The sequence below is a fragment of the Pteropus vampyrus genome, unplaced genomic scaffold (genome assembly GCF_000151845.1).
Source record: "Pteropus vampyrus isolate Shadow unplaced genomic scaffold, Pvam_2.0 Scaffold48, whole genome shotgun sequence".
Lineage (NCBI taxonomy): Eukaryota > Metazoa > Chordata > Mammalia > Chiroptera > Pteropodidae > Pteropus > Pteropus vampyrus.
In genome coordinates, this window is record NW_011888829.1 from 4967658 (window position 1) to 4981337 (window position 13680).

Consider the following 13680-nt stretch of genomic DNA (forward strand, 5'->3'; position numbering starts at 1 on the left):
GACAAATTTAATCAAGTCTGGGCACTTTGGAAGGGAAAGTTCCTGAGGTCAGTGCCTGAGATTTGTCCTGACCCCACAAGGGCTCCTCCCAGTTGTCTCTTTACCCCATTCTCCTTGGAAACTAGTCTGCCTACAGTTTAGCCTATATTTCCAATGAATCTACCAATCTCCTCTCAATTACCTTTTACCATACTTCCACTGTTTTTGAGAATTGCCTTTAGACTTGAATTTCTCCAGGATCTGTTGCAAATTAAGTCACTTCTTTGGGAAGAGATTAGGAACTATCTGTTTTATTTGGTTCTCCCCCAAGGCCGAGATTCTGTTCTGAGCATCTCTGAAGCTGGAGGTGGGGACAAGGGCATTCTCTCAGTTATACTCCACTTTAGGAGCTGAGCTGTAGGTGGAAAGAGGGCAGTAGTCTTACAGCTTCCCTATTTGCTTCTCCCAGTGTAGAACCACCACTTGACAGGCCAAGGCAAGGGCGATAAGGGCCAAAAATATTCTCTGTGCTGTAGCATCCAAGGTAGAACCTCCTTCTCATGAATGGGGTCTGAGTAGAAGAAGAGAGCCCGATTTCTGGGCTGTACTCACATGGAATGTACCTTCAGCAATAGGTAGCTGGAGGCAAGATAAGAAATATGATGCCTTGCCCTTCCCAGGAAGACAGCCCTATGACTGGTATCTGTGGGGAGAGGGGATCCTATAATCCTGGCTGCACTAGTCCAGAGTGTGGGTTGCAGTGTCATTGAGCTGGGATGGGGAAGAGTGTGTGTGTTGGGGGTGGGGGTATCCCAAGGCACTCACTTTTTTTTTTAAACTAGGCTGTAGTAGATTTTTATGAGTACATGTTTTTTTTTTTCATTTGCTGTATGACCTTAGGACCATTTCCAGATACTTTAAATGTTCTTTTTTTTTTTTTTTTTTAATAATTTTCGCCAACTTTTGCTAGTGAAAGGGTTTGTAGAGCTCCTCACGCTTTCATGGTGGAAGCTGATCTCCCAGCACCATTTATTTTATACTCCTGTATTCCATTTCATTTTTCTTAGTATTAATTTATTTCTTCCTGCTATCCTGGATGCCTCAAATACTTTTCTGAGTAAGGTAAGTAATAAGTGAAATTTAAAGATAACACCTTAATAAGAGCTACCTTTCATCTGTCAAGGTTCATTTGTGTTTTTATAAATAGTAAATAATATGAGCAAAATTTTAATTACTAACTCTTCCTGAGGAAAAAATTGGAGTATAAGACGTGTAAGAGGAAATAACTTGCTATTATTCTCTTGCAATCATTTTTTTTCAAAAGCTGTTAACTACCAGATCAATGAATATTTACCTCTTGCCCTTCTCTGGTATCTTGATGGCTTGCTATGGTAGAATCTCTTTCCTTCTTTGTTTTCAGATGTTTTTTCTTGCTTTTTATCTAGGCAAAAGAATCATATTTAATGAACACATTAAAGTAGTATATATGCAGACATATAAAACTATCTTGAGATTTTTCACTTCTAAGAAGATGAAGTACTTTTCCTATTCTTCTCACTAAGTACAACTAAAAATCTTAGATATTATATACAAAATTAACACAAGAGGCTTTAAAAGGTGGAAAGAAGGCAAACTGGTAAGGGAGCCTCAGGAGCAGAGGAGTTGTTGACTGTGAGTTGTTTCCTCTGTTTTATTTTTGCCTCATATACCCAGTCTTAGAGCTAGGGGAGCCAGCAACCCAGAAACGCTAATGAGTAATGAAATAATGGCTGAAAACTTCCCAAATTTGATGAAAGACATGAATGCAAACATCTAAGAAATTCAATGAACTCCAAGTACGATGAAATTAAAAAATCCATACCAACTCCATATAAACTTTAGTATTATTTGTTCTTGTTCTGAGAACATTGGTATTTTGATAGGGATTGCATTGAATCTGTAGATTACGTTGGGTAGTATGGCCATTTTATTTTATTTTGAAGGATGGATTAATTAATTAATTAATTAATTTATTTATTTATTTATTTTTAGGCGAGGCAACCTTTGGTTGACCTCACAGATTGCAAAGACCTTGTCAGCTTACAATCCCTTATTTTTTATTTTTTATGCCTACAGCACCTGGTCCTCCTGGGTGGTCTCCCATCCAAGTACTAACCAGGCCGGACCCTGCTTAGCTTCCAAGATCAGACGGGATCGGGCTTGTTCAGGGTGGCATGGCCGTAGACAGTATGGCCATTTTAATGATATTAATCAGAGAGAGAAAGACAAATATCATATGGTTTCATTTATATATAGAGTCTGAAAAAACTAAAGAAATAAACAAAACAAAACAAAAATAGACTCATACAAACAGAGATCAAACTGATGGTTGTCAGCAGGGAGGGAAGCAGAGGGATGAGTGAAAAAGGTGGAAGGGAATATAGTCAATAAAATTTGATGGGTTTGGTCCGTGACTGATAATTACTAGATTTAGTGTGGTGATCACATTGTAAGGTATAGAAATGTTGAATTATTATGTCGTACACTTGAAACTAATATAATATTCTATATCAACTATACTTAAAGAAAAATAAAAAACACATTGGCAATTAAAAAAACCCACACCAAGATACATTATAATCAAACTTTCAAAGTCAAATACAAAAAGAGAATCTCGAAAGCAGCAAGAAAGAAGCAAATTGTTACATACAAGGGATCCTCAATAAGATCATTAGAGATAATTTCTCATCAGAAATTTTGGAGGCCAGAGAGAATGTGTCAATATATTCAAGGTGCTTAAAGAACCCCCCTCTCCCCACCCAAGCTGAACTGTCCTTCAAAAGTGAGGAAGAAATTAAGACATTCCCAGATAAATAAGAGCCAAGGGAGTCTATGACCTCTGCACATGACCTGCAAGACAGGCTCAAAGGAGCCCTGCAAAGTGAAATGCAAGGACACTAAAGAGCTAACTCGGAAAACCACAGGGCGAAATAAAGATCTGAATACAGGGAAACACACATGCAGTTATAAAAGTTAGTATTATTATAAGGATGGTTTTGAACTATACTTTTTGTTTTCTACATGATTTAAGTGACTAACACATTTAAAGAAAAAAAATACAATAATGAGTGTAGGAGCTAGTATTACTGTAACTCTGGTTTGTAACTCAAAATCTTGTTTTCTACATAACTTAAGAGATTAATACATTTAAAGGAGTTATTGGTTTACGTTTTTAGCACATAATGTATAAAGATGTAATTTGGTGATTTAGTGATATAATCTACAAATGAAAGGAGTGGGGCCGCGGCTGTAAAGGAGCAGAGCTTTTGTGTGTAATTGATGATAAACTGGTAAAAATTCAGATTAGAGTGTTATAACTTTACAAAGTTAAACGTAATACCCATAGTGACCATGAAGAAAATACCTATAGAATATACGCAAAAGGGAATAAGAAAGGAATTTAAACATTTCACTACAAAAAAATCAGCTAAACGCAAAAGAAGACAATAATGCACATGACGAGGGACAAAAATACTGTAAGACACACAGTAAACAAATAGCACAATGAGATAAGAAAGTCCCTTTTTATTGGTAATTTTTGTCATTGTAAATGGATTAAACTCTCCTGTCATAAGATAGATATTGGCAGAATGGATGAAAACACATGATCCAACTATATGCCATGTATAAAAGACTCAACTGTGCTCCAAAGACACAAACAAGCTGAAAGTGAAAGGATGAAGAAAGATATTCCACGTGAATGGCAGGCAACCAAACGAGGGCAGGGGAGCCAGACAAAACACTTAAAATTTAAAAATGTTTCAAGAGACAAAGGACATTTATATTAATAAAAGAATCAACACAGTGAGAAGATAGAGCAATTATAAATATTTATGTACCTAATGACAGACTGTTAAAATACATGAAGCAAAAATTGACAGAGTTGAAGAGAAAAATAGATAGTTCTACAATAATAGTTGGAGACTTCCATACCCCACGCATAATAATGGACAGAACAGACAGATGATACGTAAAGAAATAGAGGATTTGATGTAGTTATATATGAATAACATAGAAATTGATACCTACAAGTATGATGCTGTCCTAATAAAAATCTCAACTATGTGACAATCATTAGCTTTGTGACTAGATAACAACAGGTGGTATGGAAACTGTTATAAGAAGCTAGAAAAATAGTGGTAGAAGTTATGTAGAGATGATACATTTAGTAAAACTGTCTTCTGTGACAGTGTGAAAGACAGAAAATATACCTAACAGACTGGGTCATTGGACAAAGAGATTTTGAGGTAGAATGCTTAGAGTAGGAATTGGTTGTTGTTTGCTTCATTTGATAAGGTGATACAAGAAAGAAATCAGCTCAAAAATATTTGAACAGAATAACTGAATTGAGAGGGAAAACAGAGAGCCCCCAATTCTAGAATTTGAAGGTTGGCTTCAGCACAGCCTTAAGGCAAAGGTCAAATCAAAGTTATGGCTTTTATATCTGTGGTAGACAATCTCTAAGATGGCCTCCATCGAGCCCCATCTCCTAACATTCACACCCTTCTCTAATCCTTTCTCCTTGACGGTGGGCTCAACCCTCACTGGGCTCAAGAAGCTACTCACTTCTAATGGATGTAAATATGGCAAAAGAGATGGAATTCGGGTTCTGAGATTAGGCTGCAACGAGACCGTAGCTTCTATCTGTGTGTCCTCCTCTGCTGCCTTGCTTGCTCACTTTGATGGAAGCCAGTTACATGTTGTGAGTGGCCCTATGGGGGAGCCGCATGGCAAGAACTGAGGGAAACCATCGGCCAACAGCCAGCCAGCAACTGAGGCTCTTAGTCCAATAGCCTGTAAAGAACTGAACCTTGTCAATAACCATGTGAATGAACTTGAAAATAGATCCTTCCTTAGTAAAGTTTTCACATGAGACCCTTGCCTGATCGACACCTTGGTTGCAACCTTTTAAGAGATCTTTGATGCAAGCACCCAGCTAAGCTACTCTTGGGTTTCTGACCCACAGAAACCGTGTGATAATAAATGTTTGTTATTTTAAGCTGCTAATGTTTGAGGTAATTTATTACTCAGCAATAGAAAATGAATTCAATAACTGTATTAGTTCATTTGGCTGCTATAATAAAATACCACAGACTGGGTGGCTTATAAATAACAGAAATTTATTTTTCATAGTTCTAGAGGGTTGAGACTGGGTGCCAATATGGTCAGATGAGAGCTTTTTTTTTTTTGTTAGGTTGCATATTTCTTGTTGCATCCTCACATGGCAGAAGGGGCTAGGGATCTCTCTGGGGCCTCTTTTATATGTCATGAGTCCCATTCAGAGGGCTCTTCCCTCATGACCTAATCACCTCTCCAAGCCCCCACCTTCTAGTACCATCATATTGGGCATTATAATTTCAACATATGAATTTTGGGGGGACAGAAACATTGAAACCATAGCATTCTGCCCCTGGTCCTCTCAAATTCATGTCTTTCATACATGCAAAATACACTCATTTCAACTCAATGACCCCTAGTGTTAACTCAAGCGAGCAACTCTAAACTCCCAAGTCTCAACCTCGACATCATCTAAATCAGATGTGGGCGAGACTCAAAGAATCATTCATCCTAATGCAGAGTTCCTCTCCAGCTGTCAACCTATGAAGCCAAAGAAGTTATGTGCTTCCAAAATACAACAGCAGAACAGGCATCGGGCACACATTCCCATTCCAAGAGAGAGAAATAGGAAAGAAGAGTCTCAAGCAAGCTCAAAATGTAGCAAGGCAAATTCAGTGTGATATAATAGTCCTCTCTGGCTTAATGCTCTGCCTTCTGGAAGTACTGGGCTGGCAACATCACCCCTACAGCTTGACTTGAAAAGCAGTGCATGTTCACACTGAATAGCCTTCTGGCACCGTAGTATTAAAATTCAGAGTTAGACAGTTGTCCTTCATGCTGTCCTGTCTCCACCCACTTCAGTTCAAACTGGCAAATTTCCTATGTGTGTGTGTTGGGGGGCGGGGGGAGGGGGGCTGATCACACACATACTAATCTGCTTGTAGAATGGTTGGTCCTCCACACCCGTACTGGTCTCTTCCACGCACAATTTCTCGTTTTTTGTTATATGAACAGGCTAAGAATTTTCCAAATTTTTAGGATCTATTTCCTTTTTGCTTAACAATTCCTTCTTCAATTCATTTGTCTCTTCTAGCATCTTATTATTAGCAGTCAGGAGGAATCATCTCGCTCCCTCAATACTTTGCTTCAAAATCTCCTCAGCGAAACACCTACATTTATAGTTCACGAGTTCTACTTTCCACAAAATATTAGGACAAGAACACAATTTGGCCCAGTTCTTTGCCATTTGATAGCAAGGACTACATTTCTCTACTGTCCAATCACGTTACTCATTTCTGTCTGAGACCCCCATCAGAACCACCCGTGACAGTCGCATTTCTACCAATATTCTGTACATGGTTATTTATGTTTTCTCTAAGAAGATAGAAACTTTCTCTACAATTCTCCTCTTTTCTTTCTGAATTCTCATCAAAATTGTCTTTAAAAGTCCCTTCATAGCAATATCAGCATTTTCGAACGGGCTCTTCAAAACTCTTCCAGCCTCTACCCATTAGCCAGTTCCAAAGCCACTTCTAATTTTTAGATATTTGTTACAGCAGGCCCAAGCGAGTGCTGTTTTAGTTTGTCTTAGTCACCTTCACCTCCTAATACTGTTAGGCTGTGGGTTAGGGTTCAGCATATGTATTTGGTGGGGCACAAACAACCAGCACATCACACCACCTACATTCCCTATTCCTACTCTCACTCTGATTTCCTCCAAAAGCACTTATCATCGTCTAACACATCATGTATTTTACTTGTTATTTTGCATATCCAGCAACTAGAATATAAGCTAGAGAAGGTAAGGACTTTGTCTTATTTTGTTCACTGCTCTATCCCTAGAGCACTTAGCTAGAGCTCAATATATTGTTGTTAAATGAATATCGGACTAGCAGTCAGGCGACATGTCTTATGCTACCATCTCTCATTAACAAGTGGTATGGCTTTCGAGAAATAATTTAATCTCTCTGGATCTTAATTGTTTTCATCTATAAAGTAAGAGTGTTAAGAAACTACAAGGTTAGAAAATTCTATGACGTAAAGATATGGTACATAATCAGAAAACCACAATTATTACTATATAATAATTATACAACTATCAACTCTTTTTTTTGTTTTGCCTGATTGTTAGTCAAATAAGAAAAGCACCTACTTATTATAGCCATACTACAGGCAGGAAATTTTAATCATACCTGAGAAGTTAACTTGAGGAGATAAGTCTGAGAGTCATTGGATTCTGAACTGTCAGAGCCTCGGCTACTACAAAAAAAATAATAAAAAATTATTTTAGTTTACAGAATGTTTTGGTGGCATTTTAACATTTCAGTTGTTACTTTTACTTTATTTTCTTATTGGAATGGCAGAAATAGTTCTAATCATAAGAAGAATGTTTACAAAGGTGACATAGATGCTTGGTAGCTCTAGGCAATTTAGGAGGTTAGAAGAATAATGATTGAAATTGACTGGAACACATCAAATACAAACAAATCCATGAGTTCGAAATGATAACCTCTACCTGCAAATAAACTTATTAGTAACCACTAACTCAAAGTCTGAAAATGTATAAATAAAGGGGAAGAATGAAATATTTACTCTGCCTTTCCCATAGGAACTATAATAAAATTAGTACTTTCCTTCTTCCAACAACATTCCCTTAGCATTGAATTTTGCACTTATTATTACTAACTTAGAGTATTTATGTGGCATCTTTATAAATGTGTCAATTCTCTGTAGGTAATGACAGCCTTAAAAACAACTTGAGTATGTCTTTCACATATAGTACATAATAAGTGCTCAATTAATATTACTTAAATAAATGAATAAAGTCTTGATGAGGTCTGGCCAAAGAAACGTGCATGGGAAAAATTTTCCTCCACCTATAGTTAGAATGTTCAACTGACACTAACAATTATATCCTAGTATTATTATAAAGAACACAGTAAAACAGCATACCAAATTATATTAATTCTGCTGTCTTGACTTACCTAGACTCTGGATCCAATGTATTATCTTTGAGAGAAGTATCCGAATCATCAAGGACTTTTTCCAAGTTTATACGTTTTTGCATTTCTTCTAATTCTTTTAGGCACCGATAATACTAGAGAAAGACAATAAATGGGTTAATATAAAGTAACTTTATTTATTATATTCTATTAATTAAATTAATTGAATATTTATATATACCTGGAACAACAGTTATTGGGACATCAATTATCCAAAAAAATCTGAACACTGTTATGATATTAAAAGGAATAAATTGCCACAGGCCCATAGGCAGATTACGTTATCTGATAGACTGGAGTCTGATGTGTTACAAAATGGACTTTGCTTACCTTGGTTCGGTCTGGATCACAATAGTCCAAGAGAGAATCGCAAAAGTGATATCCCATTGACTCCAAGTCTTTTGTGTTAAAATGAGTGCCTCGTTTATTACCTAAAATATCAATAAGTTAATCCACCCTGGAGAATGAGTTAATTTTTCCTTAGCACGTAGGTCTAAGTTGCAAAACAGAATATAAACAAAACATCTGATATGATTCCATATCCTGGCCTTTGGATTTTCCTCTTTAGGACAGGTCACTGAACAGCTTATGGTTTTCCCTCATTCCCTCTCCGCCACCTGAACCAAAGGTGACTTAACACAGATCAGTCTATGTTATAAAGAAGAAGAAAACTCAATAAGAAAGTTACGGAATACTTGGTTACCAGTTATAAACACCCTAATGATCATATAAAGAAAATGTTTTCATCATCATTAATAATATTATATCAGTTCCAAGGGTGCTTTAAAAACTAGCTAGAAATTTCATGTGTGGATTTCCAACTTTTCTTTGAATTGATTCATTTTGTAACAATGTGATAATTATCTTAATATGAATTCTAAGGATTGATAGATGTGACTAAAAGATTTAAGTGGAACTACAGAACACACTTTGATTTTTAGTTCAAGGAACCAAGTACTTCCATTAAAATATAAATTGACAAAAAATAAAGGTCTATTTTGCCTTGCAAATTGTAAATCCACTAAAAACATTTCTATCTGATTTTAAGTAAGAACACTGCTTTTTCTTGAAATCAGTAGAGTATCTGTAGGAACCTCTTCTAAAACAAAAACAAGCAATTAAAAGATTAATTCATGAAACAACTCATTAGGTATTCTATCTATATGCTAAAACTTCCTTTTCTTAACTAAGAGAAATGATGAACTAGAGCTATATGTAGTAGGGGTTTGTTTATTCATCCTCTTTATGGAATTGATTAGATATCAGTATGTCTCTAAGTAAGAAGAAAGTGCTCACCATCGAATTAACTACACTATTAATTTTACATTAAAAATGTCTTTGTTTTAAAGTTCTGAGCGCCGTGAATGAGAACCCTTGGTCTTACCCAGAGTAGATCCACAAAAAGTGGCCTCCATGGTAAAGCTGTTCCTGATTCCCATTTTCCACATCACCACCCTTCCTGTTCCTTCTTTGCTCTTCTGAACGTTAAACTTGCAAGCTGAGAATGAAAACTGGAAAGAAGCAAATGAATGAAACACATTGTTTTTATGACAATGTCTTTCTTAGAAAGTAGGGTTGAAAATGAAAAAGTAGTTGTAATTAATGCAAAAGCAGTAATTCTCTCTAAAACTTCAGGAACTGCTTTTATTTCCTGACCAATGGAAATAACTCATTTTAAGAATGACATATTTACATTTCTGAAAATTATAGATTTGCATTCTGGCAATAAATTCTATTTTTTTGTCTAAGACATATGTATTCAAAACCAGCTGGATAATTTTTGATACCAGTGGAATAAGATCTTATACTTCAAAAATGTTATAGGAAGGGGCTTAAGTGTTATAGATTTTCAAAATACAATGAAGATGCTTTATTTTCAATGAAAGATCACCTGAAAGCTGCCTGAAAGATTGTTATAACATCCATATATACGGTTTTTGTAATTTTATTTTTTAATTAACATATAATAAAATCGACTTTTTTTGTGTTTCCTTTTATGAATTTTAACACATGTATAAATTTGTGTAACCAGTACCACAATCGAGATATAGAACAATTCCATCACTTCCAAAAAAATCTCTTACGCTATATCCCTTTGCAATCACAAGTATTTCATGTATTATGGAGCTACAGTAAATGGTATTGTTATAAATTTTAGTTTCCAATTGTTCATCACGAGTGTAAAGAAATTCACTTGGTTTTTGTGGGCTGACTTTGTATCCTATGACATTGTTTAACACACTTATTAGTTCTAGGAATTTTTTTTTTTTGGATTGCTTTGGATTTTCTATGAAGATAATCATGTCATCTTTATTATTTCTTCTTTTCCAATCTGCCTTTTATCTTTCTTCTTGCCTTATTGCACTTGTTAGAACCATGAGTATAAGTCTGAATTAAAGGGGTAAGAGTAGATATCCTTGCTTTGCTCTTGACCTTAGGAGGGAAACAATCAGTATTTTATCCTAAGTTGGGTGATAAGTTTGGGCATTTTCTTACTCACATTTCAAGTTATTGGTCACTAAATATTCCACACAGTTGCTTTCTTATGGTTGACTATATAAACCAATCAAAATAACTACATAAAAAAACCAGTTTACTGAATAAGATTATGCATTCTGCTGTCTCATGTGGGCAACATTTAATAAAAGAAAAATTAAAACCTTAAAAGGTGCTTACCTTATCTGGACAATTTTTGCTCAACATAAGTGGGAAGATTTGCTGCTGTAAGTATAAAGCTTTACATCTATCACTACCACCACAGCCATACATGAAGATGTTCTCTTTCCTACTATGACCGTGAAAGTCACAATATAAAATGACCTCTCGTTTTTCCATCAATCTACCAAGAAGAAAAAGAGCAAGTTATTAAAATTTACCTCCGCATTTTTCTTTTATGGGTTTACAAGTTTAATATCCAAATAAATAGAATTTCTTATAGTAGGCTTTCAATTTATTTCTCTTCTTATCTATACTGTGTAGTTTTACAAAACTTTAAATATCTACAATAATTTCCTACTAACCATATAAAAAATGCAAATGCCTTCCATTTAAGGACAAAATTTACCTTACCCCCAACACTTTCTCTGACAGGATCAAGTTTATTATCCTGGTTTTCTGTTGTATACAGAAAACAGTTTACTCCTATCTTTCTCCATTAGCTCCCACAGAGATTCTTTCTGACTAGAATAACTTTTTTTTCTTCATTTTGTACATGGAAATACTACCCCTCATCCCTCAAGACGGACCTCATATCTTATTTCTTCTCTAAATAGTCAAGCCCACAGATTTTTTTGTGAACTCCTGTAGCACTTAATATTGGTACCATTTATGTGACACTTGCCTACGTAAGTTTTCATATTTTTGATATTTAATCTTGTTAAAGACAAGGAATGCTTCAAATCATCTAGAACAGTTCCACACACACAAATACCCAAAATATTTGTTAAAAGTTGAGTACTTTATGAATAGGCGCTGAAGTCAATTAATATTTGCCCCTTGATTATTGTGGTGAGTAAATATTGAGAAAAATGGTACCAAAGTTTGAATTGAGTTTTTTTTTTTTCTGGTAAATTTAAAATAAATCATTTTAGGAAATTATTATATATTCTTTAGAGCTCAGTCCTTAGCTTGGATAATTTAGGCATTCAATAAATATTAAAGCAATAAAAAATAAGCCCCCCAAACTTATTGAAAATAATAGAGAGGCTTTCAAAAGGTAAAAAGTAGTGGTGTTAAGGAGGTAGAACTATGGGCATTTTGGCTTTTTTTTCATATTTCTATACTTCATATAACATTATTGTATTAATCAAAATTTTGTATATTATTTTTTATATTTAGGAGAAATATAAAAATGTTAGCGATGGTTTTTATAGTAATGTAAAATGTATTACAGTAGTCCTCTCTTTATCTGCAGGGGATATGTTCCAAGAACCCAGTGGATGCCCAAAACCTTGGATAGTTACCTAACTATATCCATCTACATCTATCAATCTATCAATCTATCTATTTATCTATCTATCTATCTAATCTATCTATCATCTATCATCTATCTATCATCTATCTATGTATCATCTATTATCATCATCATCTATACACACACACACACACACACTTTATGTCTTCTCTTTGGCATATCTGAATTGCCAGCATCACTACTCTTGAGCTTTGGGGCCACTGTTAAGTAAAACAAAGGTGACTGGAACACAGGCACTGGATACTGTGACAGTCAATCTCATAACTGAGATGGCTCCTAAGTGACTAATAGGAGGGTAGCAGACACAGCATGGATATGCTGGACAAAGGGGTGATTCATGTCTCAGATGGGATGGAGTGAGATTTCATCATGCTACTCAGAATGGCGTGCAATTTAAGACTTATGAATTGTTTATTTCTGGAACTTTTCCATTTAATATTTTCTGATTGCCATTGACCACGGGAAACTGAAACTGCAGAAAGTGAAACCGCAAAGAAGGATTACTGTACTTTTATAATAAAAATATTAAAGCCTAAAATCAAAATTTTCAAAACATAGCTTCTGTTAGAAACAATACTCCTTTAAAATAGTGAAATTTCATACTGGAGTCTGTTATGTTTTAATTTATTGCCCTTTTCTCATTTGGTGCCTAATAAATTCTAATTGATACCATGAGATTGACATAAAGCTACTAAATAGTCATTATGAGTTTTTAGAAAACTAACTAGATTATAAAGCAAGAATAACATATTAGCTCCTTAAACATGAAATATGCTGTACATTTTTAAACCAGTATTTCTCCAATTTTAATGACCTTTTAGTTTCTTTGGAGTCAAAAGAAACCTCTACTTCTAAGCAACTAATTCCCAAAGAAATGTTATTACTTCTGAAGTGAAATAGGATATTAAGGTCATGTACCTTACATTAATCTAAATCACTTTAGAAACAGTTTGGATATTTTTCTTACCCATAGGAAAGATATTCTAATATTCTATATTACAATCTACTCTCTCTTATTCTCATATTTTTAAATATACTCAACCATAGATATACTCACCTTTCCACACACGTGACTGACTTCTAATTCTACTTACCTGCCTGTGATTAATTGCATTAAGGTCTCTTTCTTGGCAGCCTTTCTAAAATGCACTGAATAGATTCCTGCCTTAACCTTCTTATAAGGCAATCTGAGAATAACTGAGACATTTAAAATATTTTCCATGGAGACAAACCAAGGAGCATTAAGCAGACATTATAGGTACTCAACAGACATCTCATCAGCTTCATTTTTAGATAAAAAATAATTTTTATTTTGGAATAATTTTAGATTTACACAAAATTTGCAAAAATAGTAGTTTCCATATGCCCCTCGCCCAGTTTCCTCTAATGTTAGCATATAACATAACCATGGTACATTGTCAAAAACTAAGAAATCAACATTGGTACATTGCTATTAACTGAACGCTCAACCTTATTTGAATTTCACCAGCTTTCCCACTAACGTCCTTTCTGTGTCCCAGGATCCAATCCAGGATACCACATTGCATCTAGTCAGCTCCCTTTTTATTGTGCGTCATCTCCAGGAAAATAGAGAAGTCACAGGTTATTCTTTTATCATTTAAACACTTC

At 35.0% G+C, this 13680-nt stretch overlaps 1 protein-coding gene and 1 pseudogene across 1 annotated transcript in view; both read right to left on the bottom strand.

The window, feature by feature from the left end:
* AGBL3 (ATP/GTP binding protein like 3) overlaps window positions 1-13680 on the bottom strand; it is a 52810-nt gene that overhangs the window by 15738 nt on the left and 23392 nt on the right. Inside the window, exons 8-13 of the mRNA XM_023530297.1 lie at window positions 10755-10917; window positions 9463-9589; window positions 8409-8509; window positions 8061-8173; window positions 7269-7335; window positions 1334-1420 (exon numbers count right to left, since the gene is read on the bottom strand). Coding sequence (XP_023386065.1) covers window positions 1334-1420; window positions 7269-7335; window positions 8061-8173; window positions 8409-8509; window positions 9463-9589; window positions 10755-10917 — 658 coding nt within the window. The remainder of the gene's footprint in view (window positions 1-1333; window positions 1421-7268; window positions 7336-8060; window positions 8174-8408; window positions 8510-9462; window positions 9590-10754; window positions 10918-13680) is intronic.
* On the bottom strand, window positions 2086-2204 carry LOC111739229 (annotated as a pseudogene).